Genomic DNA, 19,500 nt, shown 5'->3' with positions numbered 1-19,500 from the left:
GGAGGAAATTGGGGCTCTAGGAAGTATGTCAGAAGTCACATAGATATTAGAAAAGAACTGAAGTTAGAGGACCTGGGATTGAATCTATGGCACTTGGGGGATGAAATGGGGACGGAACATCGGGAAGTTTAGTCAAAAACTTCAAATGGGTCTTCCAGATGTAGCCTTATGCAGATGAATGTTTAAACTGTACAGGTCAGGGTCTTATCTCGATGCACAGAGGCTGCAGCCCTGCAGCCCCAGTCACTAAACATTCCATGAGCACTGCCCATGTTTGGTCCTGGGCCAAAAGTGTGAGAGACACAAAAGCTGTATCAGGCACAGTCCCTGGTCTCAGGGATTTTATTCCAGTTGGGAAAACAGACTGTGGGATGGAATACTTTGCTATGGCTCAATGGAAGAAGTGAGACTTAAGTCAGGCTTAAAGGACTCAAGAGGGCTTGGATCAGGCAGTATCCGTGAAAATGGAGAGGAAAGGATGAATTGGAGAGATATTGCCAAGGGCAAGAATACTGCATCATGGGATTACAGAATCGGACACACCAGGGTTCAAGTTCAGACTGTCACCTACTAATTGTATGATTTTAGTCACCTTGAACTCTAAGTTTCAGTTTTCTGATTTGAGATAAGAGCCCTCACCTCATATTGTAAAAATTAAATGAGATAATGCTTAGTGCCAGGAGCATAGTACACCCTCAATAGATGGTAGCTCTCATCTTCATTGTTATTAGTTCTTACTATTATTAAAATAAACAAACAAGTTTAGAAGCATACTGGCTATACGGGTATAAAAAATGGCAAGTGTGGTAGATGTTTTCCATTTCTCCTCACCCCAGATCCACCCTCCAACTTTCTCTGTGCCCCAGCCAGGAGGCTGGCCTTCAATGGACTGTATCAATAGGCTCCCATGCCTCTGGCTTTGGTTGATTTCAGCCAATGGAAGACAACAGCAGGAGAGAGGAACTGAAGAAGGATGAGGTAGGGTCTTTATTTCCTTGATTTCCTCCTGTCTGTATCATCATGGATTGGCTGCGTCTCTATCAAAAGCCGCAGAACTTGTCAGCTACCCCTACAGCTACTGCTACTCTTCTTATGCTCCATTATCTGCTCTTCCTCCGTCCCTCTGCCCCACTGTTCCTTCCATGAGATGCTTTCTATCCCTTATTGGTTTCCCTTAACCTTGCCCATGCTTTTGTAAAATAATGCCTTACTAAGCTCTCCTCAGTAACTCCACTGGAGTAAGCCTTCTTGTTCTTGCCAGGACCCTGACTGATACTATAAATATCACAGACAATACTCAAAGGTTTCTACTGTGGGAGGTGGGAAGAATGTGAACCCCCTGATGAAACTGAGGAATTTGGAAAGGCTAACAAGTTTGAATGAAGATGTCAATGTTGGGCAAGGTAGAATTTTTGGTAAGAGTGGGAGATCCAAAGGAAGATCAACACAAACATTTGGAGCTCCAGATGAGAAGTGAGGACTAGTAATTTAGGAATTGGTAGCATGAAAATGGTGGTTAAAGCCATGAGAAGGAATTAGGTATTCAAAGGAAAGAGAAAAGTGAAGCAAGCCAATTATGAATTATAATTTGGGATCTTGGAATTTTAATTGTGTTCAGAAGAAGATAGGGCATAGTTTTCTTGCCATAAATGTACCTCATTTAACTCTCTTAACTAAGATAGGAAGACATGCTACATGTCTAAGCTTGTACAATCAACACATAGAACCAGGATGTTTGCTGCAAAATCCAAATGCTTTCTCTGTGTGCTGCTCACCCTGAGAAAGTTAGTTTTAGCCCTGTCTGGCCTTCCTTCACTGAACCAGATGGGCCCGGAATTAAGGAGTCACCTTCCTAAGGAGTCACCTCTCTCCTCTTCTCTCAGTCCCGACACGAATCCCCACATACCCTCTAACATAGGAAGAAACTTCCTGAAACTTCCTCAAGAAGGCTAATGCCTTGAACCAGTTTCCTCTGCTTTGCTTGGCCTTTTAAAACTTTATGTTCTCCCAGTTTCTGAAAGCCTGGGTTTTAGGAGATCTCCTTTATCATTCACTCCTTAACTCCTGCAATCTGGCTTCTGTAGAACCACCACTTCATTGAAATCAGGGTTGCCAAGCTCCCTCATGACCTCTCAGTTGCCAAATCCAATGCACATCTTGCTTACCTTCCTTACTTGAAGATTTGATGGTGTGGCCCACTCCCTCTTTCTCAAAACCCTCTTTTCTCTTGGCTTCTATAGCTCTGCCCCTTCCAGGTCTGCCTCGACCATTTGAGTCTCTCCTCATTGATCTCCTTTGAGGACCCCTCTTCTTTTACCTGCCCCTGGTTCTGCTTCCTATGATCCTATTTTTGGATTTCTTCACTGCTTACTCTGCGTGTTTGCCTGAGCAATCACCTATACCCCACAGCTTCAACATAAAACTATACCCAGATTTACATTTCTGGCCCAAACAACTCCTCTGAGCTTCAGATCCATTGCTCTAATTGCCTACTGGACCTCTCCAACTGGATGTCTTATGGGTACCTCAAAATGTCCCAAACTGAACGTGACATCTGGCCTCCTGCCTACCTGGCACACCCATTCTGAACTGGATCCTCCACTTTTATTCCTGACCTTGGTTACCCAAGCTAGAAATCTGGAATGCATCCAAGCCTCCTCTCTTATTTACCTGGTTCAATCTGCCGCCACTTCCTTAAACTCTTGGATTTGTGCCCTCTCCATCCTCACTGCTAGCCTTGCTTTAGGACTTCATATAACTTGTTACCTGGATTATGGCTTTCTAGCCGATCTCTGTCCCTACAGTCTTGCCCCCATGGTGCTTGCTGTTTCTCAGCTTTGAATCCTCCAGTGTTGCCCCATCGCTCCACCTCAGGATGAAATTAATCTAAGCTCCTTAGCGTGGTGTAAAGGCTTTTCATGATGTAGTCCTTATCTACCTCTCCAGTCTCCTCCCTTCCCCCGAGCTCCATCTGCTCAATTACACTGCCACACAGTTCCTCACACTTTCAGCACTTTCTTGTCCCTGTGCCACTGCACCTGCTGATTCCTTTTCCTGGAATACACCTTTGCCCTTACTCTGCCATATTCTTCCTACATGCCCAGCTCAGAAGTCCCTTCCAGGAAGCCTTCTAAAGTACCGTCTCACTGGCAAGGGTGAGCCTCTTCAGTGCTGCCATTAGTATCATATGTAACCTTTCCCAAGCTGCATGTTACTTGTTGATTTACTGGTCTGTTCCTAGGAGACGATAAGTCGCTTGAAAAAGAAATGTTTCTTCATCTCCAAATTCGTAATGCCTGATACAGAGTCTGAGTCATAGGAAGTACCCCACAAATGCTGTCGAATGAATGTATGAGTTATTTAATTACTATGGTGAAAGAATAATGAACTGTGTCTCAACATTTGCCTCCTCCTAGTTTTTGTCTATACTGTTTGGTTTCTGAAGCACAGACTGCCCTGAGCTTTACTCGTGTCCTTTATGTCAGGACTTCTGGCCATCTGTCCTGCTGCTGACCCAGTGGCCTAAACTACATCTTCAACTTCACACACCCCTGGTTCTAGTAGTCTCAGCTTTTTGCCCCACTGCCATGCCTCACCCCCACTTCCCACGACCCTGACGCTGATGAACAAGGCTATGGTTACAACATAAATTAATGATTTGATTAAATGCAACAATAAGCAAGGATGCGAAAGTCAAAGGTTTTGATCTGAAGAGCATGGCTTCAAGATTAATTTTAAGTTTTCAAAGTTTTACATATTGAGTTGCCAGATACTGGCGGTTTTTATAGCCTGTATCCCCCAGGACCCATCAAATCTGGATGTGCTTGCCCTTTACAACAGCTGACATATTATTCTCTTGAACTTACCGTGGTCTCATATTTATTATGGGATGACTGCTGAGGAAAAACAGCCATAAGTAGTAGATCCCCTGAGAAGGAGAAAGGGCTAAATACATATAGAAACAGAAAGCTCTAAGCTCTTTTAGTCCCTGTAACACAAAGATAGTTTCATCTTCAGCAAAGCATTTCTTACCAGAGCATTTCTATCCCCACCAATGTAGAGAACACATGATACTATAAAGTCATTTGTATTTTCCCATGTCAAATTCCCTAAGAAGATTTTTAAAACTTGATAAAATTTATTACCAGCCTCCTATCTTGCAAATGATAGGGAGAATCCTGTGCTATGCTTTTGGAAAATTCTTGTACCTGCAGTGAAAAAATGCAATATTTCGTTAAGGGCATAGTGTCTTACGTTTGAATTTGGTTATTTCTATCTTTCATAATAAGCTTTAAAAGTATTACTTTAGTCTTCAGTTGATCAGTCTGTTCTTTTAACTTTTGACACATCTGTTTCCCTTGGGATATCGTGTGAAATGTGTAAGAAGAAGTTGAGGAAGGGTCTTTCTGAGAAGTCAATGGCATCTTGGAGAGACTTGTCTCAGATTCTATTCCTATGTAAGAAAGAACAAGTTTTGGTTACCATTCATCTCAGCTGCACTGCAGTTTTATGAAGTACAGAAAACAGAAGTCTGTGGCAATCACTACCAATCACTATTTAAAAAAATTTTTTTTCAAAATGTATATCTAAATCAAAGAGGTTTAAAAATGCTGGTACTGGGACTGCCCTGGTGGACCAGTGGTTAAGAATCTGCTTGCCAGTGCAGGGGACATGGGTTGGATCCCTGGTCCTGGAGGATCCCACATGCCTTGGAGGAACTAAGACTGTGTGCCACAACTACTGAGCCTGTGCTCTAGAGCCTGCGAGCTGCAACTACTGAGCCCACGTGCTGCAACTACTGAAGCCTGTGCGCCTAGAGCCTGTGCTCCACAACAAGAAAAGCCATCACAATGAGAAGCCCAAGCACCACAGCGAAGGGTAGCCCCCGCTCACCACAACTAGAGAAAGCCCACACACAGCAATGAAGGCCCAATGCAGCCAAAAATTAAATAAATAAATATTTTTTAAAATGCTAGTACCTGCAAGATGTTCTTGGTGGATATGTACCATGGGCTCCATCTGCACATTTAAAGGATAAGAAAACGTGACTGTTGATAGTGATCATGACGCCATTACTCAGGATGACTCGATGTGTTCTGGTCATCATGGAGGCCACCCAGTTGTGTCAAGAGCTGGGGCCCTGATGCCAAGGTTAAATTCCACTCTGACACTTATCTGCCAGGTGACCCAGAGCAATTACTTCATCATTGTAAACCTCAAATTCCTCAACAGTAAAATGGGGATAGTAATAGAACCTACCTCATAGTGCTGTGATGAGAATTAAATGTTACCATAGTATCTGTCATATGGTAAGCGTTTATGTTAGCTGTTACTACTATCATGTTTGTTACTATTACGAGGAATACTCACATATTTCTCCTACAGCTAGACCATAGGTTCCACAAAGGACCGTTGTTGATCTCGTCACCGGCTCTATTGCTGGCGCTCTCACTAACACTCAGACACATGGTAGCCACACTCCAGAGAATAATAACAGTAAGCGTTAAGTTCCAAAATGTGTCAAGATAGTGATTGTTCACACAGCCCTTTTCTACTCACCACAGGCTAACTGGATAAGAGTTCAGATTCCGGAGTGATTCACCTTGAGGGTCTTCCCATTGTTCCCAACACGCACAGCTCACAAACACGCTAGTGCCAGAGAGCTACTGTAGTGGTCAAACTAGACTGTGGTTATTATGAATATCTCAATTATATGGTGGCTGTGGAACCTATAGAGTCCAGTTCTCCAACCTGAATTGACAGGATGAGAGAAAATCAGACACCTGACTTCAGGCTCCCATTGCCAGAGACAGATGAACTTGATATTCATTCTGCCCCTACTAACCGCAGGGCACTGAGAACTGTGCCCACCGAGGGGCGTTCTCCTGCAAGCAGAATGAGGAACGTGGAGACTTCCCAGTGTCACAGGGGTGCAGATTTCTCCATGACTGAGAGAAGCGTCCCAGTCGAGGCCAGGTGGGCTGCTGGCTCCCGGTGTGTGTGTATGTGTGTGTGTGTCAGGGGTGGGGGCTTCTGCTCAAACTCCCCAGAACGTTCAGCTGAAAGGGAAGGCAGCTGAAGCATAAAGAGGTGGAAATGGAAATAGGCAGAGAACGTTCAGTCAGGGGGCCCTTCATAGAATGCTTAAAGGAAAGATCATACAGTCCTGGCAAAGTGCCAGAGAGCTACAGTGTTTCCTTTGATCATTACTGTGAACTTACCTAACTATTGAACTTCAAACAATCAATGAGATCCTGAGCGTCAGCATGCTGGGAAGGTGGGTGGAAGGATGGGAAGATGGGGAAAGGGGAAATAGTATAAAGTAAACATTAGCAAAATTTTGTACTAAATAGTCACCAATATAACAATCTTGAAGCGTGTTGTTAAAGATCTTAATTCAGTCCAATTGAGCATTCATAACCAAGGACATAATATGTACAAACAGAACGCTAGGCCTCTGGGGGAACTTGGGCAAAGGAAAGATGAAGACGAGGTGGCTGCCTCCAGAGTCTTCAAATCTAGTGGAAGGAACAGATGTTTCTAAATCGTTAGGATCCAAAGCGGGCTGAGATAAATGCTCTGACAGAATACTAAACAAACAAGGTTGGGAAGGACGGTGACTAGGGGGTTCTGAAAAGCCTTGTGGCCAGTGGGGAATTGAAGGAGACCATGAAAATGAGCAGGTCTTTGGTAAGCAGAGGTGGGATGTTCCACGTAAGGCAGGATCTCAGAGAGGGCAGGGCCAGCCGGGTAGCTAAGGATGACTCCTGGGGTGGGAGGGGGAAGTTTAGTTTAGAAGGGTAGGATGACATGAAAAATGGGGAAACGCAAATTCCAGGTTGAAGAACTTGGATTTTATTCTATTATGTGTTGTTGTTAGTTTAGCCCCTGATTCTTCTCAGGAGAAGACCCACTGAGCTTCTGAGAGGTCAAGGTATTGGGCCAGAACTAGAACCCAGAACCTCAGACCTACAACTCAGTTCTATGCACCCTCCAGAGACCCACACTGACATAGATGAGCAGCGGCCCTGCTTATATGTTTGCTGGAGACGGCTTTCACTTACCTCTATCTGTTGTGAAGTTTCAGGAGTTTTCCATTTCTGCTCTTGTTTTTCAACACCGTTTGATCTAGACATGCTTTCTGAAATATCTTGCACAATAGCTGACTTATCTCTCAATTTAGGAGAAAAGCTGGCTTGTTTATCAGTTGTAAGTGGTTTGTCAATTATGTTATTTTTAGGAGCAACCTTAGAGGAATCAGAGAACCAGTAATGAACTTGACCTTGGCCATATTTGAACCTGTTGCCTGAACTTGCTTTTTCAGCCTGCTGTTTCTGGGGTGTCTGCCCTTGGCAACTTTTTTCTTTATCACCTGGACTCTTGATTTTAGTTGAAAAATTTGAATTTTCCTGATGGTTGCTTTCTCCAGCAGCGACTGGATCTTCTAAATCAGAGGTGTTTTCTTCTGTCATGGTTGGAAAACACCTGGGCTTATTGCTGTTTTCACCATTGCTTTTGGAGTTGAGTTGGTCAGTGAGTTCTTAGGTTTGCTCTGTTGGTCAAGAATTCGTAACATGCTGCAAAATAATATTTTTAATAATAGCTCCGTCAAAACTGTCAGCATTAGAGATCTCTGGGAGAGTTTCACAATTAATGCCTTGACCTTTTGAGAATTCCTCTTTGCAAAGATGATGGAGTAAAATATCAGGAATGTTTGACTTTGAAGGGTCTCCTTGGTTAGATGGAATATGAAGATTTATGGTGCATTGATTCTCTTTATTATATTTTTTGCTGACAGCATTTTCAGTTGTTTTATCCGAAGTCATGGCCTTATCTGCCTTTCTGCAAGTCTCTCTATGTGTGGCCTTTTCTTGAAGGTCCTCTTCTGTAAAATTCATTTGATTTGAGACATCAAGGTTGTCATATTTTGAGCTAAAATTGTAATCGTTGTACATCTGAATTTGGAAGAAGTCCCCATCATAAGGCAAATCCTCCTGTTTCTTAGAAGTTGCATCTTCTGGGAAATCGGCTTCATCCATGTATGTGCAGCTTGACCTCCTTTATCGGTTGCTGCCTGGTCTTGATGTTCTTAATTGTAGCAGCAGACCTTCTGGTTTTCATTGATTGTCTTCATTGTGTGTCTTAGTCTGTGCAAAACAAAAAGAGCCTCATTATTAAATATAATTTATTTAACGTATGAAAACATGCTTATCCTAGTGTCTATGCCGGAGCAAAATGGATGCTTTTCGTTTAGAGAAATGCAGTTATAAACATGAAGGCAGGAAGCACAGCCAAGAGTAACTCATCCTAAAGCCTACATGAACATAATCAGTGGTATATAAGCAAGGAATTAGAAAGGAGGGGGGCTAAATTTTTTATTCATTAGTATTTGAGGGAGACATTGGTCTCTAGTTAATGACCAAATATTTACCAACTTCTCTTAGGAAGTACTATTTGAAATTTGTTCTCCCCAAATAGGAGCTTGGAATGCAAGTAAAGGATTGATTTTTTTAAAGTACCATGGCTGTCACTTGTCCGCACATCACTGATGGGCCTCTGTGTGGCACTGAAAGCAGACTCAACTCAAACAAACCACCAGCCTACTCTGTTCTGGTGCTTTTTCATTTGTCCTCCCAGACATTCTGATCCCCTTCTTCTGATTTTCCCTTGTATATTGGAGAAAGGCAGAGAAGGACTGACAGAAATATGAGCAAGGAACCAAAAGGTCTTTTGAACACCCAGAGGCCAATCTGCCATCGAGCATCCCTCTTCTGGTTAGAACCCAGGCAGAACCCAGTTCAAGAGGCTGCCTTGCTCTGAGCAGTCCTGTCAAGCTGCCACAGTCTGGTGGTAGCAGCGTGTCTCAGCAATACTCCTGAAAATGTTCAGAGCAAAACCAGCTGCCATTTGGTATGAGTCTTTTATTCTTTTAAATAAAATTTAAAGCATCCATTTAGATATCACTTCTTGATTTGCAAACTTTTGGGACAACTTTTTAGAAGTAGTATAATTACCTCCAGTTTTAAGGGAGTAACTGAGGCTCTGACTCAACCAAGGGACCCACAACCACTGGCTGGCCTCCCTTGCCCATATAATGATGGGGTTGGATGAACAGATCTCTGAGGGCCTCTTCCCCATCTAAATTTTTATGAGTCTGTGGACTTCTGCTTTATTATATAACCTAAAAAGCTAAAGCAATATGTTTGACAAAAAAGTAAGATTAATTCTCCAAGCAAAAAAAAGAGTAAACACTAAATGTGGTAAAGATATCTATAAAACATTGTACAAAAATTTGAATTTATAGATATATGCCAATGTTAGAGAACTCAAATAAAAATATTTTGTTTAAAGTGAGAGGGAGAAAGAGAGAAGAAAAAGAAGAATTATTGTCATCATCATCACTGCAGGATAACTTTACCAGTCTAATATTTACTGTAAAGTGAGGTACATGACCAAAATTACAGGCTACTCCAACTGAACGTGAAGAACAAGGGAAATGCTTCCCAGGAAAGTCAAAAGCACAGAGGGGAAGCAGGCGTTGGGAGACCTGGATTTGAATTCCGGCTTTTCCACTCTTTGGCTCTGTGCCATCAGGCAAGTTCCTTAACTTTTCGGAGTCTTAGTTTCCTCTTCTGAAAAATAGGAATAATAATACCTAGCTCACAGGATTGCTAGATGAACATGAGATAAGTGATCTAAAGCTCTTGGCACAGTGCTCAGCACAGAGTGAGCAAACAATTATGGTAGCTTAAAAATGAGAAAAACAGTCTCAGTGTTGGAGTGCCGAAGAACGCCCAGGTATCAAGGCTAGGTACTCTTTATCTGTGGGATATTTACAGGATAAAGGAATAAATGGCATATATGAGACATGATCTCTATAGGAGCCTTAAAACTACTTTAAAAATCTACCTGGAAATGAATTTATTGTTTGATCGTGAAAACTATCACCAAATAATTTTAGATAAAACATTGTCTGGGCTTCCCTGGTGGCGCAGTGGTTGGGAGTCCGCCTGCCGATGCAGAGGACGCGGGTTCGTGCCCCGGTCCGGGAAGATCCCACGTGCCGCGGAGCGGCTGGGCCCCTGAGCCATGGCCGCTGAGCCTGCGCGTCCGGAGCCTATGCCCCGCAACGGGAGAGGCCACAGCAGTGGGAGGCCGCGTACCGCAAAAACAAAACAAAAAACATTATCTAGGTCGTCCAAATGGCCAACAGGTACATGAAAAGATACTCAACATTGCTAATCATCAGGAAAATGCAGATTGAAACTATAATGAGCTATCACCTCACACCTGTTAGAATGGCCATCATCAAGAAGAAAAGAGATAACAAATGTTGGCGAGGATGTGGAGAAAAGGGAACCCTTGTACACTGTTGGTGCAGCCACTATGGAAAACAAGATGAAAGTTCTTCAGAAAATTAAAAATAGATTTACCATATGATCCAGCAATTCCACTTCTGGATATATACCCAAATAAAATGAAAACAGGATATCAATAAGATACCTGCTCTCCCATGTTTATTGCATCATTGTTCACAATAGCCAAGGCATGAACAACCTAAGTGCCCATCAATGGATGAATGGATAAAGAAGATGTCATATATATACATTCTTATTCATATTGTTTTCCATTATGGTTTATCACAGAATATTGAATATAGTTCCCTGTGCTATACAGTAGGACCTTGTTGTTTATCCATTCCATATGTAATAGTTTGCATCTGCTAACCCCAAACTCCGAATTCATTCCTCCCCCACCTCCCCCTTGGCAGCACAAGTCTGTTCTCCATGTCTGTGTGCCTGTTTCTGTTTCATAGATAAGTTCATTGGTGTCATATTTTAGATTTCACATATAAGTGGTATCGTATGGTATTTGTCTTACTCTTTCTGACTTACTTCACTTAGCATGATCATCTCTAGGGCCATCCATGTCACTGCAAACGACATTGTTTCATTCTTTTTTATGGCTGAGTAGCATTCCACTGTATATATGTACCACATCTTCTTTATCCATTCATCTGTCAACGGACATTTAGGTTGTTTCCATGTCATGGCTATTGTAAATAGTGCTGCAATGAACACTGGGGTGCAGGTATGGAAGATATCATATATATATTATGAGAAAGAAGGACATCCTGCCATTTACCATAACATTAATGGACCTTGAGCACATTGTGCTAAGTGAAATAAGTCAGAGAAAGACAAGTACTGTATGGTATAACTTATATGTGGAATCTAAAAAAAGCTAAACGCATAAAAACAGAGAGTAGAATAGTGGTTACCAGGGGATGGAGGGTGGGGGGATAAGACAGATATTGTTTAAGGGTACAGACTTGCAGCGAGCGGTGAATAAACCCTAGAGATCTAAAGCACAGCATGATGAGTGTAGACAACAATATTGTATTATAATCATCAAACATTCTAAGAGACTAGAACTTAAGCATCCCAACCACTAAAAAAAATGATAATTATGTAACATGATAGAGGTCTAATTATCACTAAAATGGTAATCATATTACAATATGTAAATGGATCAAATTAACATGTTGTATACCTTGAAATTACACCTTGTTGTATGTCAAATATATTTTAATTTTTTAAAGCTGTCTAATTTTTGAGGGGAAAAAGCATCTTTAAATGCCTACAGAGAAAAGAGAAAAGAAAGATGAATTCTAGTTTTGCAGGACTTTTAATGACCCGAGCTATAGCCTGAAACTCATCCTCATGCCTTCTTTGTATCTTGAGATACTCATTGCGGAGCAATTCTTGCTATGGAAGCCCTTTTTGCTATGGAAGAAAAGACCCTTTGTTAGCCAGATTCTAATTTCTAAAATATCTTTCTGTTTAAACTGATAAAATTTAATTTTTGCCATGACTCTTAAGAAAAAGAAAAAAGAGCAACCACCAAGACAAGGTAGAAGCTTGAAGAACGCTCTCATTACACACAGGAAAACAGCTTCTGTTATTATTATAGTTATTTTTGTGTGTGATTGCAAGATATTAAAAGGATTTTTTCTGCTAAAGGACAAGCTACATCCTTAGAATCATCATGGGCCCCTTACAGGTAGCTGGAAGCAACTAGACCATCTTCCAATATCAATACTCAGCTCCATCTTAGAATCCAAAGGTGAATCCTAAGAGGTTCCAGTCAGAACCCAACAGAACTTTTCTATAGAACCCAATTTGATTTACTGAGTCCAGGTGAACATATTTGGGGCCATGACTGCTTTTGCAGCTGTCCTGACCATTACGCGCTCAGCAGCAGCTCACCAATCACCCTGAGAGTGAATACTTTGAGCAAAAGAGGTCAGCACATCACAGCGACCTGGCCCTGTGGAAACAGTTCAGTCTGGGCCCCAAATAGGGATGGACAGCAAAGTGCTCACCATGCTGACCTCTATCCCCTGTGTGGTTTACTTTATTATGAAGTCCAAATTTGGTGCTGAGGTGCTGGCCTAACCTCGCTAATATGCCTAGTTTAAGAGAAGAAAATAATCACGGCTGGGATGACTGCAAATCTGATGGATTCAACTAAGAATGTCTATAGATGGATAAACCAAAACTCCTTGGTGGTTGGAGACCAAAGATGGTCAGCGAATCATTGTTTCTGGCTGGTAGGTGATGTTTGTTCTATCTACCAGGCCCATTTAGTGGTAATACAGATGGTATATATGATGTTATGTATCAGAGGACTGTTTCCATCTTCAAAGGAAAACTGTGGGGCTGTGCGCCTGTGACAGTCTCTTAGCCTCATCCCCAATACCCTCTCTTCTGTGTTTAGATCTCTGCTAGCCTCCAACAGGGTGCACCTGGCCCCAAGGCAGAGGAGAAAACAGGCGTTGTTGCCACCAACGCTTCCCTGCCTCCTTCCACTAAAGAACTTAACACTCAGGTCCTGAACCCCACTCTTCTAAGATCAACCCTACCTTCTGTAATGATAATAGGAGTTGACTGTTGGAAACAATGATTCAACAATCCAAAATCTTCTTACTCCTTTTTGTGTGTGTCATTAAGAATGTGACTAGATTACAGTGAGGAACTTCAAGTACATGATCCAATGATATTTCGTGCCCATAAATCAATGTGCTCTAAGTCTTCGACCAACACATGCTGCAGTCAACACGAAGAGAAAAAACGACAGTGGTAGCAATAGAAACTCACCTCCATCTTGGGGTCTCTGGACATCAAGGAGTAAACTGGTTGAAGGACCTTGAAATACAGATGAGCAATCCTGTCATTCTAAATCATCTTTCTTTTTTTTTTTTTTAATAGTTGGAAGTTGGCTGCAATTGAATAATAGAGCAAAACCTGATCATGCTGTGCCTGCTTCTTCTGGGTAGCTTTGACTGTAAGAAATCAGCTTTGAAGACTACATAGGGAACCTCTGATGTGATCTAAACTTGTCTTTTCTTTGTTGCTGTTGTTGTTCTTTTAAGAGCCTTCAAAAATACTGACTTTGACTCTGTTTTAATTTTCAAATTCTCTCCCTCTGTTCCTAGCTCAAGATTTCTATTTACCCATGAAAGCAAATAGGAGATGGCTCAGAGTAGTATATCCTAGGCCACGCCCAGAGGTCAGGTAGTCATGGATTTTGTATCCAGTGTATGGTGTTTCTAGATTAAAATATGTTCAGAGGTAATGTGATAGAAGGCTCCCTCTGCAATGACTGCATTTGATTACGCTCTGGTAATTCTATCAGCTAACTCTATCTCAGAAATGTAGGGTGCCCACAAATGCAGTGTCTGTGACTGTAACCACACACCATTCAGGGCGACGGTCTGGCTTCATCCAGCTATTGTTGAGTGGCAGTAGGAAGACACTGTGAAGGAGAATAAACCAATCCAATCCTCCCTGGAGAGCCGATAGATGTATTATTCATAGTCAGTCTTAGCAATGTAGGCCTTCCATGAGTGTACGCAAATTCGATGACCAGCTGCTACAAGTTATCTATCCTAAAACTGTTTTAAAAGAACAAAAAATTTTTTTGAGACTGAGTAAACTAGTGTATGGAGAAGCTTCCTCTTGGTGTTTTACCAGCAGCCTTTGCTTACTTTTCTTGCCCTTTGGTGGTCAGTGCTGTCCTTTTATCCAATTTTCCCACTGACATAGCCAGGTAATCATCATAGATTGTTGGATTTGTATGGTAAACAATGGACCTTTGCTGTGCTTTGGGAACATTTAGAAAACTCCTACCAGTTGATTTTCTAAAAATAATGCTTACTACAAATTTCAAAACACGCTTGATTTAAAGAAGTATAATACCTCATCCTTTCCCTAAACTTTCTAGCTTGAGTTTGGCAACCTCTGCCTAGAGATAAGAAGGGCCAGAATATTTTAGGAAAAGAATAAAATGTCAAATATATTGTACACCAATGCCTGATCTATGCTTCTCAAAGTGATTTCTGAAAGTTATGATTTTGATAAAAAGTCTAACCTTGCATTAGAAAAAAATCTAAAGGATGAATCCTCAAATCTCTGTGTGGTAGGATTACAGGTAAATTTTATTTTATTATTAGAGCTGTCCCTTCATTTATTAAACAGATATTTATTGAAAATACCTAGTGGGTACAAAACACTGTGCTAGGTCGTGGACTGAAAAGGAAATATAGAAAATGGTTAGGCGTGTAGATTTTGGTGCCAGACTGAGTTTGTAGCTAGACTCTGTTACTTATTAGCTGCGCAGCTTTGGACAAGTTGCTTAACTTCTCTGTTCTTCAGTTTGTCCATCTGTAAAAAGGTGACATTAATAGCACAGATAGGGTTTTAAAGATCATAAGAGTTGTTTTTTAAAATCATCACTTATATAGTACTTACTATGTGCCTTACACTGTTCTAAGCACTTTACAAATATTAATTCATTAATTGCATACAAAGGATTTAGAATATTGTGTATTATAAATGGTGATAATTACTATGAAAGATAAGAAAAGAATGTGAGAAAGGAAGGAAATCTTTCCTGAGATAGGATAGGCAGGAAAGAGCTTTCTGAGGACATACTTTTCAAGATGGAGCCCAAAGGATGCAAAACCAGCCATGCAAAGAGTTGGGGCAGAGTGTTCTGGGCACAGGGAAAATGTATGCAAAGACTGGAAGATGAAAAAAACCTCTGTGTATTGGGGAAGCTAAAAGGAGCTAGCATGGGTGATGGAAGTGAAGATGAAAGAAATGGATGTCCTCAAGACATAAGGCATACTTTGGAGGAAAAATCAACAGAACCTGGCACTGTGTTTGTGAAGGTAGGTGAGGATAAGGCAGGAATTAATCATGACTCCTTGGTCATGCTTTCTTGTACTTCCAAGTATTTTATAATACAGATCATTTGAATCAATAAGGAAATGACCCCAAAGAGCAAAGGACATGAATTAACAGAAAAGGAAATATACATGGCATTGAAAACTATGAAAAGATGATAATCTAAACATGTAGAAAAATAATCGCCCTTGTTCTATGGTTTAAACATACTTGTAGTCAAATAACATTTACTGAGTACTTAACAATAGTTCTCTACACCTCATACAGACACTTCATGCTCTGGGGACAGCAAGACATATTTTTTTGTTTGTTTGTTTTTGTTTTTGTTTTTTTGCGGTACGCGGGCCTCTCACTGCTGTGGCCTCTCCCGTTGCGGAGCACAGACTCCGGACGTGCAGGCTCAGCGGCCATGGCTCACGGGCCCAGCCGCTCTGCGGCACGTGGGATCTTCCCAGACCAGGGCATGAACCCGTGTCCCCTGCATCGGCAGGCGGACTCTCAACCACTGCGCCACCAGGGAAGCCCAGGACATGATTTTGAATCCTGGTTCTGCCACTTTCTAGACTCACAATTTTAGGCAATTGACTTATTTTCCTACTTTGTAAAATGGTGATGACAACTCTACCTCAAAGGCTTAGTGTATGAATAAAATAAGACAATGCATTTACTTAGTCCAGTGTCTGTCATGTAGTATGTCCAATAAATGGTAACCATTACTATGGAACCAAAGTCTTAAGCTGTGTAAATCGTCCTCCACCCTCACCCTCATCCTGATGAACCAGTTATATATCTGGAAATCCATGAAGATAGCAATGCTCTCTAAATCATTGTAGCATGTTGGGGCTGGATTATGCTTATTTTAGCTTTAATGCATGCATAGAGTTCAGAACAGTGTGTGGCACATAATGTCTGATAAATACCACCTTTAAAAAAATTGTTAACTATTATATAAACTATCTCTTTCAGTACTTCAAAATTTTAGCTTTTTAAACCATCTGTAGTTTTATCTAAAAGGTAAGGATTTAAAATGTAAATCTGTTAAAAATTAAACCCTTGTAGAAAAAAAAATAGTGGGACTTCCCTGGTGGCGCACTGGTTAAGAATCCACCTGCCAATGTAGGGGACACGGGTTCGATCCCTGGCCCAGGAAGATCCACATGCTGCAGAGCAACTAGGCTCGTGTGCCACAATACTGAGCCCGTGTTGCACAACTACTGAAGCCTACGCACCTAGAGCCTGTGCTCCGCAACAAGAGAAGCCACCACAATGAGAAGCCCGCGTACCGCAACAAAGAGTAGCACACACTCTCCGCAACTAGAGAAAGGCTGCGCACGGCAACGAAGACCCAACGCAGCCAAAAATTAAAAAAAAAGAAAAAAGAAGTAACAGCACTATTTCCCTAACCCCTTTCTTATAAAAAGCACAAAGCTCTTTAAATAGTAATCAGTTAGACTCCCCCCAAGTAAAATGAATATTACCTAATCCAACACCAAAATGCCAACTTTTATTGGACAGTTTTAGCTGCTATATTAAAATACTGGTAGTGATAAACATATAAAAAGTAAATAATACTCAACATTTAGCCTTTTATGATAGGCTTGTGTAGGCTTAATAAACAACCATTAATTAAGACTCACAACACTCAGGTGAGGTATCTCTTCACCCTCTCAAGCAATATCATCATCTCAGATGGAACCTCAGTACAGTGCTAAACAATTTAGGACAGGAAATAATTACCTGCTCAAAAGATAACAGCACTTTGCCTCTAGATAATGCTTTTTAACCAAGAGTATCTAGCCACATTACAAACTCTAAGAGACTTAATAAACACTCTGAGACTTAATAAAAACACTCTCGGAGACTTAATCAGTATCTCCCTTTAACCTCATGGAATAGGTTGAAGGAGAAGGAGCAGTTTAGCCAAAATTATGCAGCAGGTCACTAGCAGTGAGAATTTAGTTCCTTGGATTCAAGTACTAGGTGGGAAGTAAAGAAAGTGAATGTTTATTGAGGGCATACTATGTGTTGGGCCCTTTGTGTGTATCCTCTCATCAATTTTCTCCAGGCCGCCCCCCCAAAGATAAATACTGTATCATCCCTCCTTTAGGATGAGGAAATGAGCTCAGAGGAGCAGCTAGGATAGGTCAGTCTGATTCCAAATCCAACTTGCTTCCTCTCCTATCAGACCACATGTCACAGAATGGACGAGGAAATAGAAGTGGTCAGACTCTATTTTTTTTTTAACAGTATTGGTGATTGTATCAGTTTCCTACTGCTGCTTTAACAAATTTTCACAAACTTGTGGCTTAAAACAGCACGAACTTCTTATCTTTCAGTTCTGGAGATCAGAAGTCCAAAAATGGGTTTCACCAAGCTAAAATCAAGGGGTGAGCAGGCTGCATTCCTTCTAGAGGCTCTAGGGGGGAATCCATTCCCTTGCCTTTCCCGGCTTCTAAAGACTATCTGCATTCCTTGGCCTGTGACCCCTTCTTCCATCTTCAAAGCCAACGTGACAGCATCTTCAAATCTCATTTTGACTCTTCACCTGGCCTCCCTCTTCACTTACAAGGACCCCTGTGATTACAAAAGTGGTTCCACTCAGATAATCCAAGATAGTCCCCTCATCTCAAGATCCCTAACTTAATCACATTTATAAAGTCCCCTTTGACATGTAAAGTAGTACATTCACAGGTTCCAGGGACAAGGATGTGGACATCTATGGGTACCATTATTTTGCTTATCACAGTACTCTTCCATTTTGGAGAATTCTTAGAAAACTAGAATCTATGCCTCATCATTTCTTCCCCAAGCAGTATCTCCTGTACCTCCAGGGGGGATTATTATCCCCAAAGCCCCTCCTAATGTGGAGCTTTGTTATTCCATGGAGCAAATTTGTTGAGATATAGTAAATACTGTAGGAGGGCATACCTCAAAAGTGGAAAGTTTTTTAAAAATGAAAAATGATAACTATTGACACATGCAACTATGTGGATGAATCTGAAAATAATTATGCTCTTTGAAAGAAGCCAGACCAAAAAAAAAAAAAAGGAGCACATATTTATATAAAATTCTAAAAAAAGCAAACTAATATATAGTGACAAAAATCAGATCAGTGGTTGCCTGGATTTGAGATGGAGGTTAGGGGAGGGGGTTCCAAGGAGCATGAGGAAATTTTTATGGATGGATATGATGATTGAGGTGATAGTTTCACAGGTGCGTACGTATGCCATTTAAACATCACACTTAACAAATTATGCACTTCAAGTATGTGCTGTTTATTATTTGCCAGTTATAGCTCAATAAAGCTGTTTTTAAAAACTCCATGAAAAGAAACTTCAAAATCTACCAAGGCACACAAGAACTTCATAAATGAGGTTATAGAGCCAGAGAGAAACTGCATCACACTGCTGTGACCTTATCTATATAGCTCTTCAGAAAATTCTCAAACACCGCATTCAGATGTTATCATTTCAGGATGATTGAAGATTTGCAAGTATAACAGATTGGGGAGTTTCTTCTGCATGTTATCTGAGCTCCTTAGCGTGGCACATGAGACCCCTGGTGAACTGTGGCTTCCTCCCTCTTCAACCTGTCTTCCTGCCACACCTTGACTTGAAATTCATGCTTCAACAATGCCAAGCTCTTTATAGCTGCCAAGCTCACCAGGTGTTCTATGTCTCCATAAAATGTGCTGCTGCCCTCTCCACCTGTAGAATGCCCTTCCTCCCTGGCCTCTTGGTCCAGGAGAGGTCATCACTTCCTCCTCTGCCAACCCCGTCCCTTGTGCAAGGGGTTGCACTTTCCCCACCGTATGGTAAGTAATTGTTTCTCGTCTGTCTATGTCACTAGCCTGTCTGTACTCCCAACCTTGGCATATAACAGACTCAACAGTTACTGCATGGAATTAAAATGCTCGCAGTATGTCATGGAGACAAACCTCAGAGCCATTAGGGTGTCTGTAGGAAGGACATCCAGCAAAAGAGAAGTTTGGATGTTGATAGGCGAAGGGATAAAGCATGGTCATGAAGTTGGTGGCCGTGACTCTTGCAGCCCAAACTAGAGCAATGGTTCTCAGTAGGAGGCAGGACCACTCCTCTGGAATCCAGAGGATTCCAGAAATCTGTGGGGTGTTTGGGGTCATCACAGTGCCTGGACTGGGGGGAGGAAGTTGTTGCTGGCATTTACTACTTGGAGACCAGCCTGGAAGCAAAGTACAACCAGTCCTGTACATAGAAGATTAATCACATCT

General features: G+C 41.5%; 1 protein-coding gene across 1 annotated transcript in view; it reads right to left on the bottom strand.

The window, feature by feature from the left end:
• The window catches only part of AKNAD1 (AKNA domain containing 1), a 28,744-nt gene extending 20,705 nt beyond the window's left edge, over positions 1–8,039 (bottom strand). Inside the window, 4 exon segments of the mRNA XM_029231161.1 lie at positions 4,146–4,208; positions 4,305–4,453; positions 4,980–5,019; positions 7,065–8,039. Coding sequence (XP_029086994.1) covers positions 4,146–4,208; positions 4,305–4,453; positions 4,980–5,019; positions 7,065–8,039 — 1,227 coding nt within the window.
• Between the last annotated feature and the right edge of the window lie 11,461 nt (positions 8,040–19,500).

The sequence above is a fragment of the Monodon monoceros genome, unplaced genomic scaffold (genome assembly GCF_005190385.1).
Source record: "Monodon monoceros isolate NGI ecotype Baffin Bay Population unplaced genomic scaffold, NGI_Narwhal_1 Super_Scaffold_18, whole genome shotgun sequence".
Taxonomy (NCBI): domain Eukaryota; kingdom Metazoa; phylum Chordata; class Mammalia; order Artiodactyla; family Monodontidae; genus Monodon; species Monodon monoceros.
This window is presented reverse-complemented; position numbering and strand designations above follow the sequence as displayed.